Source organism: Sebastes fasciatus, chromosome 18 (assembly GCF_043250625.1).
Source record: "Sebastes fasciatus isolate fSebFas1 chromosome 18, fSebFas1.pri, whole genome shotgun sequence".
Classification (NCBI taxonomy): Eukaryota; Metazoa; Chordata; class Actinopteri; order Perciformes; family Sebastidae; genus Sebastes; species Sebastes fasciatus.
This window is the reverse complement of record NC_133812.1, coordinates 8,131,620-8,151,106: the sequence shown is the minus strand read 5'-3', so window position 1 is coordinate 8,151,106 and position 19,487 is coordinate 8,131,620. Positions and strand designations below refer to the sequence as shown.

The following is a 19,487-nucleotide window of genomic DNA, read 5'->3' as shown; positions in this document are numbered from 1 at the left end:
TTTACAGTAACATAAAGGCAACCCTGCTGCCAGTTCTTTACTGTTATTTTACTGGGAAATTCTTAACAGTGTACACTGTAAAAAACATTTTTTTAACAGTTTTTTTCAAGAAATTTTACATTTTTTCTCCGTATTTCAAAATGACAGAAACATTTTTAAAAAATTACATGTTTCATTTGTGATTTATATGTAAATGGTCTTAGATTTACAGTATTTTTTGTAATCACAATCGTAATTATCTGTATTTAAGCTTTTCTTGATCATTTTTAAAGATCATTATTCTGTTTTCTAGAGGTTTATGACTCTATTTTAACAATTCATTTATGTTAGAAGAAAAGGATTTCATGGAATTCTAAAAATATTTCTTGTAAAAATATAGTTTTTTGCAAAACTTCTGAGCTAATGTAAATTTGGGCTTTTGCAACGTAAAATGACATGTTTCATTTGTGATTTATATGTAAATGGTCTTAGATTTACGGTGTATGACTATTCTTACAATAAATATATGTTGAAAGTAAAAAATTTCTTGTAAAATTAAAGTAATAAAGGCTAATTATATGAAGATAATTACTGTTTTTTTTTTGTTTTTTTTACAGTTTATGTATGTTAATTAACGGACAGTATTTTTCAGTTTTTTAACAGCCATTTTCTGGCGCCACTGCTGCCGGAAAATTTCCGTTATTTTACACTTCTTTTTTTTACAGTGTACGTTGCAAAAGCCCAAATTTACATTAACTCTCAGAAGTTTTGCAAAAAAATCTGTATTTTTACAAGAAATATTTTTAGAATTCCATGAAATCCTTTTCTTCTAACATAAATGAATTGTTAAAATAGAGTCATAAACCTCTAAAAAACAGAATAATTCTCTTTAAAAATGATCAAGAAAAGCTTGAATACAGATAATTACGATTGTGATTACAAACAAAATACTGTAAATCTAAGACCACAAATGAAACGTAATGTAATTTTAAAAAAAAAAATTCTGTCATTTTGAAATGTAAAATTTCTTGAAAAAAACTGTAAAATTTTTTTTTTTTTTTCTTACAGTGTAGTGATGAATGAACAGAGGCTATGAGTTCATCCGTGTGTTTGGCGCTCAATCCGCGGTGCGTAAAAACGCGCGCTCATGGGTGGGGACTAGTTTGGAGAGGCAGAGAGGCAGGAGGACCAGAGAGCACAATAGGACGACTCTCTGCATCCACAGGTTGCCAAGCGACTCTCTCCCCTTCTCTCCTCCTCTCTGAGCATCTTATAGCAACCCGGACCTACCTGAGAGTCCAGCTGGTGGAGGTGAACCATTAGAGGAGTCGTTTGGATAAAACGCTTTCAACTTGGGCTGCAACATAGAAGCTGCAAAAATGCCAAATCCACAGCAGCCTTGGGCGATTAGAACCTGCCTGAGCATCAATTTAATTGCATTGCGCAGGACTTTTCTGCCTTAAAAACATCTGAAAACATCTGGTTTCTTCCGAGGACTGTGCGTTTTTATTCGAGACCTCCACCATGCCACCTCGCTGCAGCCGCACCACAGCGACATAATGGCATGTAGGAGCGGCTGCTGCTGCGGCTCCGGTCCGATAAACGAGGATAACGCGCGGTTCCTGCTGCTGGCGCTGTTCATCATCGTGTATCTGCTGTGCGGCGCCGCGGTGTTCTCCGCGCTGGAGCAGCCGAAGGAGCGCGAAGCGAATGAGCGCTGGACGCAGAGGTTCGAGACCTTCAGTCAGAGGTTCAACCTGAGCAAGAAGGACCTGAACAACTTCCTCAGGAGCTACGAGGAGGCGAACGTGGCGGGGATCCGCGTGGACACCATCAGACCAAGATGGGACTTCACGGGCGCGTTTTACTTCGTGGGAACTGTGGTGTCAACCATTGGTGAGATGGAGAGACGCGTTTAAAAAGCATGTGTGAAATGCAGTTTTCTCCGTCTGATAGATCGTTTTTTCCCTGAAAACATTTTTAAATCCACCATTTAATATCTCTTTTGTTGTCTTACACAGTTTTCCTTCTTTTGCAAACACTTTAACAAGTGAGATTTTCATGTTTTTTGCAAAAAAATGTTAGTTTTACCAATTATTAGCATTTTCTACTCTTTAATATTACACATGGTCCTGTTATATCACTGCAATATTGTCACTTTGCAGTCTTAAAGTGAGTTGTACTAGAAGACCTGTGCATCACTGAAAATCTACTGCTACTTGTGATGTGAGAATCATGAGATTTAAAGGTCCCATATTATAAAAAGTGAGATTTTCATGTTTTTTTTATTATAAAGCAGGCTTAAGTCCTATATAAATACTGTGAAAGTATTTAAACGTTCAATCCATAGGGAAATACACACAGCCCGTATTCAGAAACTCTGCATTTGAAACAAGTCGTTAGGATTTCTGTCCATTCGTGATGTCACAAATATACAATATTTAGACCCTTTACACAGATTTAAACATAAACATTCTAAATGTGTCCCAGTTTATTCCTGGTTGCAGTGTATGTGAATGTCATCAGCTGACAGGAGGTACACGTGACCCAAGCTGTTGCCTAGCAACGCAATTCTGTTGCAATTCCGTCGAAATGCGCTAAAACAGAGCGTTTAAGACAGAGGGTAAGTACAGGCATATTCAGGCAGACAGTATGAGGAAAATAAAGACTATTTTGAACATTACGGCATGTAAACATGTTCTAGTAGAAACCCAAAATAAAAGTATGAACCTGAAAATGAGCATGATATGGGACCTTTAAGACTGCAAAGTGACAATAATGCACCTGAAAACATTTTAAATTCCACCATTTAATATCTCTTTTGTTGTCTTACACAGTTTTACTTCTTTTGCAAACACTTTAACAAACTCTCCCATACCATATTCTTCACTTTCCATGAGCCAAAATGAAAACAAATGAAATGAAAAACTTACCCCCTCACTGTGTTGGTGTTGGAAGAGTGTTAGAAGCCAGGTTATGTGATGTCTGACTTGTCATATAAGCAGCATTAATGGTGGCTATGGTTCATTTAGTTGTACTGGTATTAGCCATGCAGTGAGCCAGTATTGCACACTACAGCCCTGGAACTAGCACACCTGAATGAAATGAAGCCATAATTAAAGCCATTATAGTCACACCTGTGTTTGACAAGTCAACACAACACCATCTGCTATGTTTATTTAATGCTAAGTGATCCACTTCAAGTTCTTTTTTAAAGCCGTGCAACATTTCTTTGTCATGACTTAGTACTTGCGATTTGGTTCAGTGGGTTCAACAAAACTACACTGAGAAAAAAATGCAATTTAATGTCTGCATCAGAGCAGGATTTATCCTTGACAACCAGTTCTCCATTTCCATTTCCAGTTCTGTGAGATTGATTCGTGATAGTCGACAGTCTGATTAGATGGGAATCGCCATTTAAACAAGACTTATGTTGATGAAGGACCAGACTGTATTGAGTTCTTAACTGAACACATTGCGATTGATGGGGGCTGAGAAAAAAGAGAGATGATAGCAACTTTGATCCTGTGATTCTTCCCACGATTCCTAAAGCCACTGACAATTATCAAGATGAAAATACATATTTTCCCATGAAATGGATTGTTTTCCTCTACACTCTGCTAGCGGCCATTCTGCACTTTCCTGAGACCTCTGACAGAGTAGTAAAGACGACATCCTGATTTTTAACCGCAAAACCTCATCAAAGGTTTCATCAAGTAGCATTCATGTATAGAAGAAGCATCATTGTTCTGAGTGACATGAAATAAGTAACGCAGACAGCATCAAATTGCTTTGACATATGGCTCCACAATCAATAACTGCACTCCTACAGGGTGCATTGGTTCTAACGGTGTACGGAATGTGCCCGTTGACCTATAACTGTCACAAGACCGCATCTATCTCTGATCTTCTAAATGACAGATGCATCGTCATAAAATCACGTGATATCATCATTGCTGTAACGTCCTATAGAGATACTGTATGCTGTAATACCCCACTTGCTATTCTGTTGTCTGATGTCCACAAACGGAGAGATTTTCCATTATTTAATTGATGTAAACTGTCATCAATCTAAGCGATCAGTCTTCAAGCTTTTCATCGTCTTTTTATTTCACACTCTCATTTCTCAGATTTTGGAGTATGTGTATAGTTTAAGGGGAAGCCCCTTCCAACCCATCATCATTGTGTATCCTCAAGGACACACTACTGTGTGCGTCAGAGCTTGGATTAAAACATGTAAGTGTGCAAGAGATGTCTTCCTGTATGCGTGGTCAGTACATATGCACATAATAAGTCCTCATGCTTAGAGTTCCACTGACATACATACCTGAGTGAACAGCAAAAAACATTTCATCACTGTGCATCAATCTATGCACAACAATTTGAATTATTGTGCATAGATTGGTTTACTTTCAAATTTAAAGCAGTAGTTTGACAGTTTAGGAAATGTGCTTATTCTAAGATGAGAAGATGAGAAGATCATTACCGCTCTCATGTATCTGTTAAATAGCTGTGTTGCGAAGTGGGAGGAGGTATCTCGGACGGGGCTATGCCATTGTTCCTATATGGTCCATCATTCCAAAACCCCAAAAGCTCGAAAAATGGCCCATTGGACCAAAAGCCCATTTGTCCAACAGCCTATTATCCTGAAAACAAACAGCCTACGCCAGTTGTTCCGAAGACCCATTTCTCCGAAAATACACTCTCCCTTTAACAAATAGAAGCACATGGCTAATTATTATGCAGAATGACGTCATTGGAACTTCCTGGCCGCAATATTTTAACCCTAACCATAATCTTTTCCTAAACCTAACCAAGTAGTTTTGTTGCCTAAACCTGTGGAGATTTCTGTCAGAAAAGCTTTCAGAAAGTCCTGAAGGCTAACTTTTCCCACATGCGTAACAAAATCGTGATGTCCGATCACGTCATTCTGCATAATAATTAGCCAAGTGCTTCTGTTTGTTGCACAGAGAGTGTGTATTTTCGGAGCAATGGGCCTTCGGAACAACTGGCGTAGGTTTTCGGGATAACGGGCTGTTGGATAAATGGGCTTTCAGTCCAATGGAAATTTTTTTTGACTTTTGGGGATTCAGAACAATGGGCAGTCCCCTCTCGGGTGACCCTGGTCTCAGAAGTAAAAAGTCCCATTCATTCTTCCCATAGACAATGTGAGGTGACCCACAGTTGGAGCACATCTGCAGCTTGGATCGGCATGAAAATCTCCCAGTTGAATCATCAGTACAAAAGCTTAACAACTGTGTTAGAAAATAAATAGTTCTTTAATAAAAGAAATAATGAAAAGTGGAAGGTACAAACCTGTTCACATAGACATTAACTACACCTCCCAAGGTGCATTTTGGCAAGAAAAACCCAATCACCTCAGACACTCAAAACTGCAAAAAGAAGGCTATTTTTGCAACCATGGCGATGTGCTTTGTTCACAAATTCAAAGACGAAGCGTTTTGAATTCCCTACACATATTGGACACTGAGGATCCTTTTTTTGAAGATAATTTGTTGGGACATTTTTGCTTTTATTTGACAGAGGACAGTGTAGAAATGTGTGATGGCGAGAGAGCGGTATGACATGCAACAAAAGGTCCCAAGGCTGGAATTATATGGCATGCGCTGTAGCCCCTTGGCCACCAAGGCGCTCCACACTGAGGATATTTTTACTTTTTAACGAAACATTTAAATGGGATTACAGAACGGGAAAAAAAAAACTTCTGGAACCAACAGTTATTCCCATTCCCACTTCACAACTCTTTAAGGATACAACTGGTTAGGCACAAAGGCTGGAAATGGGGGGAAACAGCTAGTCTGGCTCTGTCCAAAAGGTAACAAAATCTGTCTACCAGTACCTCTAAAGATAACCAATTAACACATTATATCCAGTATGTTTAATCCGTACAGAAAACCAAAGTGTAAAAACGCTAAATTGTGTTTTTTTGCAGAGGGGACTATTTTCTTGAGTTTACTGACAATCCCATAGTGACATCAAGACTTCAGGGTGATGTGACGTGTTAATTAGTGAGCTTTAGAGGTGGAAATGTGGGTTTTGTGGGTTTACCTTCGGTCAGAGCCAAGCTAGCTGTTTACCCATTTCTAGTCTTAACCGTATTTAACAGACAGATATGAGAGTGGTATTGACCTTCTCATCTAACTCTCAGCAAAAACGCCAATAAGCATACTTACTAAAAAACATACTATATCCCTTAAATGTTTTTCTTGAGTGACTGAGGTCACATTTGGGAGAAAAAAGTCAGGACTGTGTAGTCCAACCTGACCATCACCCCCATTAACATCAACCATGTTCAGCTTTTATGCCTGACATGGATGTCATACTGACACAGTGGCACACCATTTTCTCTTCCTTTCACGTACGATGTATTTTATTAAACGGGTCAATTGACTCATCAACATCCCATTCAACCGAGCTCACGGAACTAAAAGGAAAGAAAAACACGTCCATAAAATCCATCCCATTTGGCTTTATCGTCGTGTTCGGAAGAAAACTCCAGCTCAATTAGCACCTTGAGAGCAAATCCGAACGTGGAGGCAATCAAATCCTGTATAAAAATCCTCTCCGTGAGTTTTTCACAACACGAGATACAGTAACATTTATTTTTCTAGTGAATATGGCTCTCATGTCATATTAATTCACAGCTGCTGCTGCACGCCACAAAATATGGTGAATGCAAAGATGTGTAATCGCCATCCAATTTACAGTATGTCTTCAAATTTTCCAACAACGTTACAACTGTAATGAACTGAAAAGGGAGAACAGACGGACAGAAGGACAGACAGTGCCTCATTGAGCTTTCAGTGTTAAATGAGGGATGAAAAGGATCACTGAGATGGGTGCAGTCGGTGAAAAGACCTCTCAGTTTGACTCACATTTCATTCATCTGTCAGTTCACAAGAGACAAAGGAGAGGTCGCACACAAAACAACGTCTCAGAGTAAAAACAGCTTGATGGGTTCTTCTTATCTTTAAAAACGATTGAAAAATGATCAAATTGAGATGTGAAAGGGCCCCCAGTCTGTGACTCGCCAAATAACTGTAGGGAATACAGTGAAATGACAAACCGCCACTTTGGGATTCATTGCTGTTATGTGCTCGGACTGAAAACACCTCAGCTCTTAAAGAAAGTGAGTGACAAAGAGACAGAGAGAGAAGGAGAGCGCGTCACCAATGGCAACCCAGCGGATTGAAGCAGTTGTGTGAGTATATTTTTCCCTTAGAAGAAGAAGAAGAAGAGATCAGCAAGCTAATGAGTCACCTTTGTTAATGTCAGAGAATATGTGAGTTTGGTTTAAAAAGCAAATCAAAGCAGCTGTAGGAAATGGAAACACTTGTCCTTTCTAGAAATGATCCATTCATTTAGTTATTTGTAAGTGTGTGTGGGTTAAGTTTGGTAAGTGATGGAAATGCTTTTATGTTAAATTATTATTAAGTTCTCTACTTTTATTCAGCGACACTTGCACCCGCGAATGACAACTTCAACTTCGTTTACACACCACTAATTGCTTTAACGCATTAACGCAACTTGCGATTTTTGGGTTGTAGTGGGCTCAAAGATAGAATGAAGATACTGTTATCATATGAAACTTGAAAACCTAAGGATCCATTTGTACCAACCATGTTATACTAGCTTGTCACCAAGGAGGATAAATAACGCTCCAAACTTAGACTAAATTTTGGCGAGGAAAAACTGGCATGGCCATTTTCAAAGGGGTCCCTTGACAGCCCTAGTTCAGTCATTCTTGTAATACTACTAGTATTACTACTTATTGCATAATGTCTTTGTGTGTATATCAGGATTTGGGATGACCACTCCGGCCACCATTGGAGGAAAAGTCTTTCTGATGTTCTACGGCCTGCTCGGCTGTGCGGCCACCATCCTCTTCTTCAACCTCTTTCTGGAGCGTGTCATCACCGTCATCGCCGTCGTCCTCAAGTCCTGTCACGAACGGCGCCATAACAAAGCTGAGCTCCCACAAAACGGCCGGCGAGGAGGCGGAGCTGGGGGAAGCGGAGGAGGAAAAGTAGGAGGAGGAGGAGGAGGAGGAGGAGGAGGAGATCTGGCTGGCTGGAAGCCTTCGGTGTACTGCGTCATGCTCATTCTAGGAGTGGCAGCCATCTTGGTGTCCTGCTGCGCCTCGCTCATGTACTCGGCTGCCGAGGGCTGGGGCTACCTGGACTCGCTCTACTTCTGCTTTGTGGCCTTCAGCACCATCGGTTTCGGAGACATGGTGAGCAGCCAGCGGGTCGTCTACGAGGGCCACGCCACGGCCGCGTATCGGCTCGGCAACTTCTTCTTCATCTTGACCGGCGTCTGCTGCATCTACTCCCTCTTCAACGTCATCTCCATCGTCATCAAGCAGGTCCTCAACTGGCTGCTGAGGAGACTGGAGGCGCCCTGCCGCTGCTGTTTCCCCAGGAGGGGTCACCACCCGCACCGGCACCCACGACGCAACGTGGTGGCCCCGGGCCACCTGCGCGCCCGCAGGGACCCCTCCATCGAGACGGACGCCATCAACGAAAGCGAGACTGACAACGGGCGCAGGATGTCTGGGGAGATGATTTCCATGAGGGACTTCCTGGCAGCCAACAAGGTGAGAGCTTCAGGGCTGGAGCAGACAGCTTGTGTGACATTCCACCTGTCTAATGGAATCACATGTTAATATTACACGCAATATATCCAGTTATCTCCCGGAGTAATTTGATTAAACTGCTCACATGAGCAGCAGAAAGGACATTTAGTCAATAATCTTGTTTCCCTGTAGTCATGCTTACTGTAGTCATTAACTTCTTATTCACCCTACTCTCCCAGTCATCTCCCTCATCATAAGCTCAATTCAATTTTGAATGCTCTATTGTATCTTTCCTTATGAACCGCAACATAAATGCAACATATCATATCACGGCCTGTGCGTATACTTCCTATTATTGAAATCAATGTTAAATTATCTTAGTTATTGTCTAAATAGAATGAAGATACGGCAGATCAATAATAGTTTAACAAAGGTTACATACTGTGATTCATATTTCGATAGGGACTTCCTGTATACACATGCCGGGTAAGCAGCAGTTTATTTTTTTACTGCTGTTTTCTAGGCCGCATTGATATTATGTGTTAAATGCATCTGAATACCAATGGCCTTACTCCATTGCTGTCGCCCCTTCACCAGCCCTTGAGGCCACTCGGAGGCGTCAATCGTCCATACATTTCCATAACTGCTACCCTACCTTTCAGACGAGACGAATGAGCAGCGTGAGCTGTTGAATGTCAAAACCGCGCTCAGTCACCTCAGGATTATTCTAAACCGGGGAAAAACAAAATCGGAATTTTCACACCTGATGATTGTTCTGATTAAAAAGCCTGAAGGTTTCGACTGAGAAAATCATAAGATGTGATGCTGCAAGGATGGGAATAAACTGGTTTCTTAAACCATTAGCACAAACGCTAATATTAAGATGTAGACTTATAGACTACTAACACTAATATCTTAGATACCTTATAGGTGTTACATATGGAATTCAGAGCATTTCTATTGCCTCAGCACGGCTCTCAGCATGGCGACGACTGAGCCGGCGGCTCACAGCTAACGGTGCTAACAGCGCTAACAGTGCAAACAACAGCAGCAGTGCTGACAGAGCTAACAGTGTTTAGCTGAGGGTAATACGGAGGCTGGGCGCTACGCTTCCGCCGTGGTGGCGTCATATGAGAGCAGTGCAGAGTGGCGTCCATGTGCTAGGCAGTAGGGCAAGCTCACATGCACAAACATGCACTACAAGCACGCGCGGCCGGCCCGGCTATGTCAATAAAGCATGGAGAAGCTCGGATTACACACAGAGAGACAGTGACTTCATTCTCTACTCAGGTAGGCATTGGGCATCATGCAAGAACATTTTTGTATTCTCGTCTTAACTTTCTCTTACTTTTTTCGCACCGTAGGCTCGTACGAGTGTGCCACGTCAGATTCAGCAAACGCTCCCAACTTCAGATAACGGTGTATATAACCTGCGTAAACATGATGAATGCCACCTGTGCATAAATGAGCATGTGTTCATGAGAATTGTAAATTAGCATATTTGCCGCCCCGATGATACCATATAAGGCTACGTGTCCTGCCCCATTCATCTTTTTCTGCCTGGTTACACTTCCTGTTGACCTTGTTACTGTATTTACAGAGGCAATTTAACTTAATTCAATTAGTGCATAATTGAAGTCGTTTTGCAGTTTGAGATATTTTAGCAGTATGCAATAGCATCAATGGCCAATTTAAATTAATGATGAGATAGTTAGGCTATATTATGATTAGGAAGTGTAATTCAGATTTAAAAAGTTGCTTCAAAGCAATGAAATATACAATCCATTAGTGAAAAACGTAGGTTTGGATAACAGCGGGCTAATTGCACATAACTCCAAAGACAGGTCTGGACCACTCGTAAATGTGTTCGAACATAGGAAAAAATACAAAATATGAGAAAATTGGTGAATGTGACAAGTTCTGCTAAATCACTCGTACAAGCCACTTAAGATCGAATCTGTTCGTACGAGTGGTTCTTGCATGAGTCCCATTACTCTTCTATATCTTTACAAAGCAAATAGTTGTTTTATGCTATATTAAAGCTCTGGATATCGTATAAAGCACAATAGTGTGTTATTATGCCTCAATGCCATTAGTTTGCTGACTAGAATACGCATAACGCTGATTAAAAGATTGGGCATTTACAATACTTACAAAAGCCGACACAATTGTTCCTGTTTGAATTCAAAGAACTTGTTCAACGTTTGATTCAGCTTCAGAACTGGCTGATCACTTCAGAGTCCTACATGAATAGCATGTAAAGTCTGAGAAAGTGGCTTTGTACATATTGTTCTTGTGGAGAGAGGAATAAGAGAGAGAGGAAAGGTAGGGGTGGAGGGAGAGAGATGGAAATTAGAATAATGCTACTGCACAATGTGACACACTGCATTTTTTCAATCAGGGACTGCTGAACTTTGATGATCTGTAGATAGACTTAAGTGGCAAAATGAAATTAGTTATAGTAAGTTGGGTTGGTGTTGCACTCAGTATAAAGAATTTATTTCATTCCAGTAAGCTGTCTAAATGCACAGGGTGGAATAATTCTTACAAACAGTTCTGTAAATACTGAGTCATCTTTATTACAGTCTCAGTCAGAGGTCCAGACATGAAGATGAGGTCATCGGTTCAGGGTCGTCCTCAGCACAGTGATGATGTAAGATCTTTATGCAATTAAATGACTTTGAGATCATTTTTAGGTTGAAGAATTAAGATCATTTAGAGAGAGGTTAAGGTGAGTCAGCGTTACTCCACATCCAAATATATCCTTCACATCTCTCGAGGTTCACATGCCCAAATTTGGGGAGTGACACTTGAGAACACATCTTGGTAAATAATAATAATAATAATATAATAATAAAAGATAGCACTTTCTAAAACGTAACATACCACCTGGTTATTAGAGACCACAAGGCAGCTTATTCAAACATGGCAACTCAGGTACAAATATGTTTATTTCCAATATTTCTATTCAGTATCCAAATTAATTTTTACCTGTAGGCTGTAATACTTGAGTTCAGTCTCGACTCCACTTTTTTTAAAGACTTGCACTCGTCTTGAACTCGTGCCTTGTTGGACTCAGACTTGTCTTGGTCTCGGGCCTTATTTGGACTTGGACTTGTCTTGGTCTCGGGCTTGGCTACGGAGAACTGATCAAGTAGTTCCTGGCTGCTGATTTGGAATCAGTTGCACAGAACATTGCCTGATTCTAACAGTGTTTCCCCTATATGCTGCATTCAACAGCAGTGCAGCTCTGCTGCTAAAAAATATCCCCATACGCAATTTGGACCGCCACGGCAAAAAAGCAAACTCTAGTTCTATCTATCTATCTATCTATCTATCACTATACATTGCCTATTAGCATTGGACAGACACTATTGCCTATTATGGCCTTGTACAGGACTTGATTTGGTCTGGTCTTGGACTTGACTTGGACTTGATTAAATTGGACTTGACAACAGCCCTGGTTGAGACATTTCACTAAAAATGAAAAATGTCCATCTCAAAATGGGGCCAGAGTAAAAGTCTTACCAAAGTACAGTAAGTCTGGGGGCTTTGTATGTCTGTACAAAATTGATCATCATCCATTCGATTGGTGGACTGGCCTACAGATCGACGTAGAGTCATGCTGCTGGCGTCGCTAAAAATACCCATAATTGTGCAAAAACAGCTCCATTCCATTTGATTTAATATTGATTAACACATGTAAAACAGCCTTACACCTCAGCTGTGCACATTCTCTTCTCATTCCGAGTCGAGTGACAAATGAAAGGGAAAGGTTGGCATGTGGGAGAGTAAATATCTGGTTTCTGTCAGTCACACTTCTGTATTTGTCATCTTTGTTCCCATATATCGAAAAACCAAAGGAGAGGGAAAAAACACCATCTGGTTGCCTCATATCACACCTGTGAAATCAGATGTGCCTGCTGCCAACACATTGTATTAATCCTTGTTTTCGCAGGTACAACACTGTACCCAACACAGACGGCAAATATTTCCTCATCTGTTGATTTCTTTATCTCTTCCCCTTCCTGCAGGTGAATCTGGCTATTATGCAGAAGCAGCTTTCGGAGATGGCCATCGGGCACCCGCGCCAGTCCAGCTCCAGTTCGCGCCAGAACGGATTCTCAGGAGGGGTGGGCGCCCTCGGCATCATGAACAACCGACTGGCAGAGACAAGCGTGGACAGATAGGGGAGACTGAACCCTTTCTAAAGGTTACAAAAGGCTGAGAGGTGATGAGACGAGGAAGGACACTGAGGACTGACTTCCTGAAGACTTGGGTGGTGCACAAGACTGAATTTATGACTAATTCATCTTTTTCCATCGAAAAAGCAAGCTGACCCCCAGCAGTTATCCATTTCCTGTCAAGAACATGGCTACATGAAAGATGCATGTATAGCTTGCTGGAGTCTCACATCTGGACCAGGCTCAGTGCACCGGAATGTTTCCCCCCATGAGGATTTCAGTTTCCATGGCGATAAAAAAAGGCTGCCAAGAGCCCTTGTATCTAAGCCTTATAAACATGATGCACTACATACTATTTCACACCAAACTGCCACTTCCACTCATCTATTGTACTTGACAATACTCACTATGATTTCCGCCCACGTCCATACTGTGTCTGACATGAAAATAGCTTTAATAAAATGTTTCTTGATTTCGTGTCAAACAGTCATCGTCATGTAGAAATCCCAATTCATGGATAATTGAATGTTTACCTTTAATGCACAATTTCACAATTAGACTATCAATGGCACTCTCCTTCATTCGTGACTCAATGTGACAAATGTTTCACAGCCTTATTATATGCCATTCAGTAGCCTCCGTCTTCGCAGTGCTTTCATTCATTATCACAACAAATAGAAGACAAAACCCCCGAAAAGAACCTCATTACAAAACAAACAGACCTATCTCCGGCTGAATGGGTGGTGTTCGGAGTCCGAGATGAAGCCTATTATATGTGAGACTGCTGTTTACTTTGAGGTTTGCTGCACATTATCCAAGCTCGGACGCAGACATGAGGACATTTTCACACCCTTATGTTGTACTACTATCTCTTTAGGTGGTTGGTATTGATGCAATGAAACGAGTCACTCCAGGGCTTGTTATTTGATTTTAGCTCGACAGTGTTAGGTTTTTGTTTTTCCTGTAGTCTGGATTCATCGCAAGTGCAAAAAGGACAAAAGACAGATTGTTCATAACATGCCCGCGGAGTGATTGACTTGGGTGAAACCTGCAAGCAGCCGAGCGGGAGGACCACTCGTGGACACTGTATTATGTTTGATCTAGTGAGATTGTATTGGCATCTTCATTCTCTTTATAAATGCATCTGAGAGGAAACTACAGGTTGAGAATCTTCCTCTGACGTCACCAGCTAGGCTTTGGTGGATTTAATCAAAAGTGTGTCGGATCTCCAGAGAGCAAGAGAGACAACCCTACCAATACCAATAAAATGGCAACGTAGCAAACCTGCACAGAAATAAGGCGCTATGATATTTTTGTACAAGGTCGGCATGATTTTTTTTAAGGATGATTTCCAATGGTTGTAAGAACGCTATATCTGTGAGTCATTTGTTGCAAAATCCTTTTCAGTTCACGCACAAACTGAGAAGAAGGAGGTGCGATTCCAGATGGCACACGCATTAATAAAAACATATGCAGCGTGAAGAATGCATTAGTATGAAAAGAAAGAAACAATTTAATTGAATATTTGCTCTACACCCCTCCCTCAAATGGCATTTCTTTTTTTTTTGAGGATGTTACACTCCAGCCATGCATGCAGCTTTAGCGCACCCGGTACGACTGTTATCAGGCCATTAAATAGGCGTAATTGGTCGCTATAGAAAGGCGAAGTCCCGCCCCTTCCGTTGGACCCCATGGGACCGTATTTCACAGTCTTATACTTCAACACTTTTACAACAGACTGCGACTTTCTTGCCTTTTTAATAATTATCTTTTAAATTGTCGAACATCATATGTACGATTCATGGTGCATTCAAATGGAATAATAAAAAAAATTGTCTCTTGCTGTTGACTACCGTTCCCCATGGTTGCCTTTCTATAAGCACCATAGATGTGGGTCATTAGGGGCCTACTACACCTTCTACGTTGTAAAACTGAAAGTGAAACTTAAAAGCAACACATTGTAACACATACAATTAAATGAAACGTTACGTTTTGAAGACAAATAAAATGGTTTCTTTAGGTTTAGGCAACAAAACTACAACTTCTTTAGGTTTAGGCAACAAAAACCCTTAGCTAAGTCTAGGGAAAAACATTGTGTTTTGGCTGTGTAAACTGCAGCGCCTGACTTTGACTTCTGCTCCTGTCATAATTACTACGGTCGCTAGAGACCGCTGTCGTGTTCTTTTATACCTTCTTTTGGCGATCTACCATATGAATAGATGATAAAACCTACTAGTGGGTGTAGTAGGCCCCTATTGACCCACATCTATGGGGCTTATAGTGACCGATTACGCCAATTTAATAGCCTGACAACAATCTCATTGGCTCTCTGCCTCAGTCTTTTAGCACAATATTATGTTTGTAGCCCTGGAGTAGAATTTTATGCTAGAGTCTTGTCTCTTAAACATATTCTGCTTGAAACATTAACAACACAAAGAAAACATTCATTTAAACAACCCAGTGTGCTATTTTAATGAGTTTAGACTGTGAAGTCAGTATACGCAGACAACTGTGGAAGCTGAACTGAAAATCATTCAGTCGAAGGTGTGATGCCATCAAACTATACTTTTTAGGTTTACGTTTTATTTTATTGTACAGGAAATTTCCCAGTAGTTGTTCCATTATTCTTTCTCGTATCTCCACTGTTCAGTTTAAATGTAACCTACAATCCATACTCCAAACAGTGGTGGACACAGGCTGTCTGAAGGGCAGGGGCGAAACAAATATAAAGGGCACAGAAAATGTTCTAGCATCTAGGGCAGCCTATATGGCACTGCATTGCATCTTTTAAATTTTAAGGCCACCCTAGTAGGCACTTTACCACGTTTTCTCTACTGGAAGGGCACCCTAGAGGGCAATTTAATATGAAATTCAAATTTAAAATTGTAATAACATATTGGGAATTAATTTACTTGACCTGCACTGTTGACACACTCATACACAACCCATATTAAAGATGCCTGTCAAAGAGTTGTCTCCATGGCAACATTGCACTAAACAATGTGTGTTTGGGTTCAGTGTGGATGCTGAGTTCTGATGATAAACTGACATATTTAGAGACTGCAGAGCAGGATCAGGATTAATAAGGTAAAAATGTAATATCTATTCATTTTAAATCAGTAACTGAACTGAATTGAAAGCAAGTCACTGATTTCACAAGTTTGGATGCACTTGGTAAGTAACTTGGGATTTTGTAACAGGCTACTCTGGGTGTATGTTGTGTTCACTGGTTTTGGTATAGCATTGGTTAAACTTTACCCACAAATGGCCAATATACAGTAGGCCTCTATTCCAGCATATAGTTTACCCAAACTGTATAGCATTAATTGACAGTGACTGATGCAGCAACTTTCACTGCTGTGTAATGTTGAAGTGTAAGTGACTGAAATTGCTACCATCAGAATGATTCATGATTATCTTGCCTGTGTATTTTATACCCTGAATATTTCATTCAGTTAACTATATATTTAAATTTTGTGTAACTTTGTAGAGTTACTTAGCGATCTTCCCGACAAGATAAGCACAACACGGTTGGTATCATGGCTTTTTAGTTTCATAGGATACCAGTATCTTCACTCTAACTTGAAAACTCCGTCTGAGTTTATGTTATTCAATTTAAGTGATTGGAATTTAGATTTTTTTTTTATGCCGAGACATACCAATGAGCACTGGTGAGTGTAAAGGACACATTGTTCTTTTTCTTTGTAATTTAAAAAACAATTTATCAACATGCTTTTCGTCACAATCCATCTCTCTCTCAGGGAAATGTCAACCACTGACAATTGGGTTGGGACCTGGAGGCCGCACCTGCCGAGAGGACCCATAGCTGCCCTGTACGGTAGTCCGGGGCCCAAGTATGCACTGCCTACACTCACAGGTATAGCCAAAATGGCCACTACGCCTTTTTTTTCACCACCAACACCATTATTATTATTATAACTGACATTGTTTGTCCTCGTTTCCTCAATAAAGGTAGTATTCAACATGACCTTACCAAACACAAAGCGCCAATGTACAGCTTGGGGGCACGTCGTAGCCGCAAGATTGAGGGCTCCCCAGGACCAGGCCTCATTCCCTCCAACATCACCAGAGTGGGCCGAGACGGCGCTCCTGCATTTTCATTCTGCAGCCGTCTAAAGGAGCCCAAATTGTTCCAGGCCCCTGGACCAGGTCAGCAAAACCCCTTACGCATTAAAACTAGGGCTGTCAAACAATTACAATATTTAATCGCGATTAATCGCATGATTGATGGTTAATCACGATTATCAACATTGGAGTGGGCAAATATGCTTGCTTTATGCAAATGTATGTATTTATTTATTATTGGAAATCAATTAACAAAATTGTGTGTACCTGAGCAAAGATGCATGTGTGACACACACTGTGAGCAATTTTGAGAATAAAAGAAAGTGGATGTATTTTCTTATGACTATGACATTTTTTGGGGGAAAAGCAGGGAAATATATCAGGGTGTCAAAATATTTAATCGCAATTAATTGCATCATTGTCCATAGTTAATCGCAATTAATCACAAATGAATCACATTTTTTTTTATCTGTTCAAAATGTACATTAAAGGGAGATTTGTCAAGTATTTAATACTCTTATTATCAACATGGGAGTGGGCAAATATGCTGCTTTATGCAAATGTATGTATATATTTATTATTGGAAGTCAATTATCAACACAAAACAATGACAAATATTGTCCAGAAACCCTCACAGGTACTGCATTTAGCATAAAAAATATGCTCAGATCATAACATGGCAAACTGCAGCCCAACAGACAACAACAGCTGTCAGTGTGTCAGTGTGCTGACTTGACTATGACTTGCCCCAAACTGCATGTGATTATCATAAAGTGGTCATGTCTGTAAAGGGGAGACTCGTGGGTACCCATAGAACCTATTTTCATTCACACATCTTGAGGTCAGAGGTCAAGGGACCCCTGTGAAAATGGCCATGACAGTTTTTCCTCGCCAAAATTTAGCGTAAGTTTGGAGCGTTATTTAGCCTCCTTCGTGGTTGGTACCAATGGATTCCTTAGGTTTTCTAGTTTCATCTGATGTCAGTATCTTCACTCTAGCTTTAAAACCCGCTACTCCCTAAAAAATTGCAAGATGCATTAATGCGTTAAAGAAATGAGTGCCGTTAAAACGAATTTGCTTTAACGTGTTATTATCACGTGAACTTTGACAGCCCCTAATTAAAACTGAAATACTGCTGATCTCAAATCTATTCTCTGAAAGCTGACAATATGCCACTGTTGTCATTTTAGTTTGCCTGTCAGCAGTGTTTTTATATAACTTTCTATGGTGTTTCAGGCAAATACTCACCAGAGAATTCAGGAAAGTTGATCTTCCGCACTGCTCCTGCTTATACTCTGTCCGGGAGGACGAAAGATATCAGCACTTTCCAAACACCAGGTAACATATTGTATTTGGTGTCAACTTTATTTTAGTTGTGGGTTACAATAACACATTGAATATAAGCTTAACTCGCCAATCATACTGCAGGTCCAGCCCAGTACACTCTGCCACCAGTGCTGGGGCTACACACTGTGGTGACACCCTCAGCTCTCGCCTACTCAATAGGTGGCCGCAACAAAAGCTTCCTTGATAACCTGAAGAAGGTATATGACTGTCAAACAATTTGCTTAAAAAAACGAGAATTAAAAAAAATCCTGTGATTTACTTGTTCTCCACACTTTTGTTTCCCCTCCAGACTCCTGGTCCTGCTGCCTACGAAGGCGTGAACCCTTGTATTTACAGGCAAAAAGCTCCACAGTTTAGCATGTCAGGACGCAATTTCCCACCTTCTGAAACCACAATGAAACCAGGACCTGGTGCACACTGTCCCGAGGGGGTAAGAAAACACATTGATGATCAAATAAGACATTTATTTGCAAAGGCCCCAAATCATTTTGTATTTTGTTCCTTCAATGACATTCTTCCCTTCCTATAGGTGACCTCCACAAAAGCCCAAGCTCCAAGCTACTCCTTTGGAATGCGTCACTCGAAGTACATTGTAGAGTTAATTGTGCCTGAAGAAACTCACGTGTGATCTCTTGTTTGTAAAGCACAAAAAGCACAATAAAGCATAAACAAGATGCTTTTTACTAAAGTATTTTAGACAAATTTTATTTTTCAAAGTAGCTATTTCTTGTTGGTTTCGAAAACTATTCAATATTTTTATTTTCTGGACAATATTTGTCATTGTTTTGTGTTGTTAATTGATTTCTAATAATAAATATATACATACATTTGCATAAAGCAGAATATTTGTACACTCCCATGTTAATAAGAGTATTAAATACTTGACAAATCTCCCTTAAAGGTACATTTTGAACAGATAAAAAACGTGCGATTAATTTGTGATTAATCTCGATTAACTATGGACAATCATGTGATTAATCACAATTAAATTTGTAATCGATTGACAACCCTAAATATTTTTGATTGATTAATTAACATTTTCAGCAAGTAACTGTAATGAATTACTGCAGTATCATTAATAATTGACATAGCAGCAAAAACACAAGTGTCATTAAAGGGTAACTTTTTTTCAACCTGGACCCTATTTCCCCATGTTTTTATGTCTAAGTGGCTGACATTTCATTTTTAAAGTGGTCCAGTATTGAGGGATAACGCTGTAACCGGCAGCCATTAAAAAGCAAGCTGCGGGGGCAAGTGAGCAGCGTCAATGTAACGTTACGTCCACTAAAAGTGCT

General features: G+C 40.3%; 2 protein-coding genes and 1 long non-coding RNA gene across 6 annotated transcripts in view; 2 read left to right on the top strand and 1 right to left on the bottom strand.

The window, feature by feature from the left end:
• LOC141755639 (uncharacterized) overlaps positions 1–19,487 on the bottom strand; it is a 74,392-nt gene that overhangs the window by 53,529 nt on the left and 1,376 nt on the right. For all 3 annotated transcript variants that reach the window (XR_012591311.1, XR_012591312.1, XR_012591310.1), the window contains exon 2: positions 2,913–3,074. This is a non-coding gene — a long non-coding RNA (uncharacterized LOC141755639). The remainder of the gene's footprint in view (positions 1–2,912; positions 3,075–19,487) is intronic.
• Positions 1,155–15,183, top strand: LOC141755636 (potassium channel, subfamily K, member 13-like). Its single transcript, XM_074614681.1, has 3 exons — positions 1,155–1,875; positions 7,800–8,596; positions 12,610–15,183. Exons 1-3 carry the CDS (start codon positions 1,539–1,541, stop codon positions 12,763–12,765), a joined length of 1,290 nt encoding a protein of 429 aa, XP_074470782.1. The 5' UTR covers positions 1,155–1,538; the 3' UTR covers positions 12,766–15,183.
• Positions 15,697–18,892, top strand: LOC141755638 (ciliary microtubule associated protein 1A-like). 2 transcript variants are annotated; one of them, XM_074614683.1, is made up of 7 exons: positions 15,697–15,846; positions 16,521–16,636; positions 16,732–16,929; positions 18,082–18,183; positions 18,274–18,389; positions 18,482–18,622; positions 18,722–18,892. In XM_074614683.1, the coding sequence occupies exons 2-7, from the start codon at positions 16,525–16,527 to the stop codon at positions 18,818–18,820; spliced, it is 768 nt and encodes a 255-aa protein (XP_074470784.1). In that variant the 5' UTR covers positions 15,697–15,846; positions 16,521–16,524; the 3' UTR covers positions 18,821–18,892. The 2 variants fall into 2 exon arrangements, with proteins under 2 accessions (XP_074470784.1, XP_074470785.1); XM_074614684.1 differs by having other exon boundaries at positions 15,786–15,933.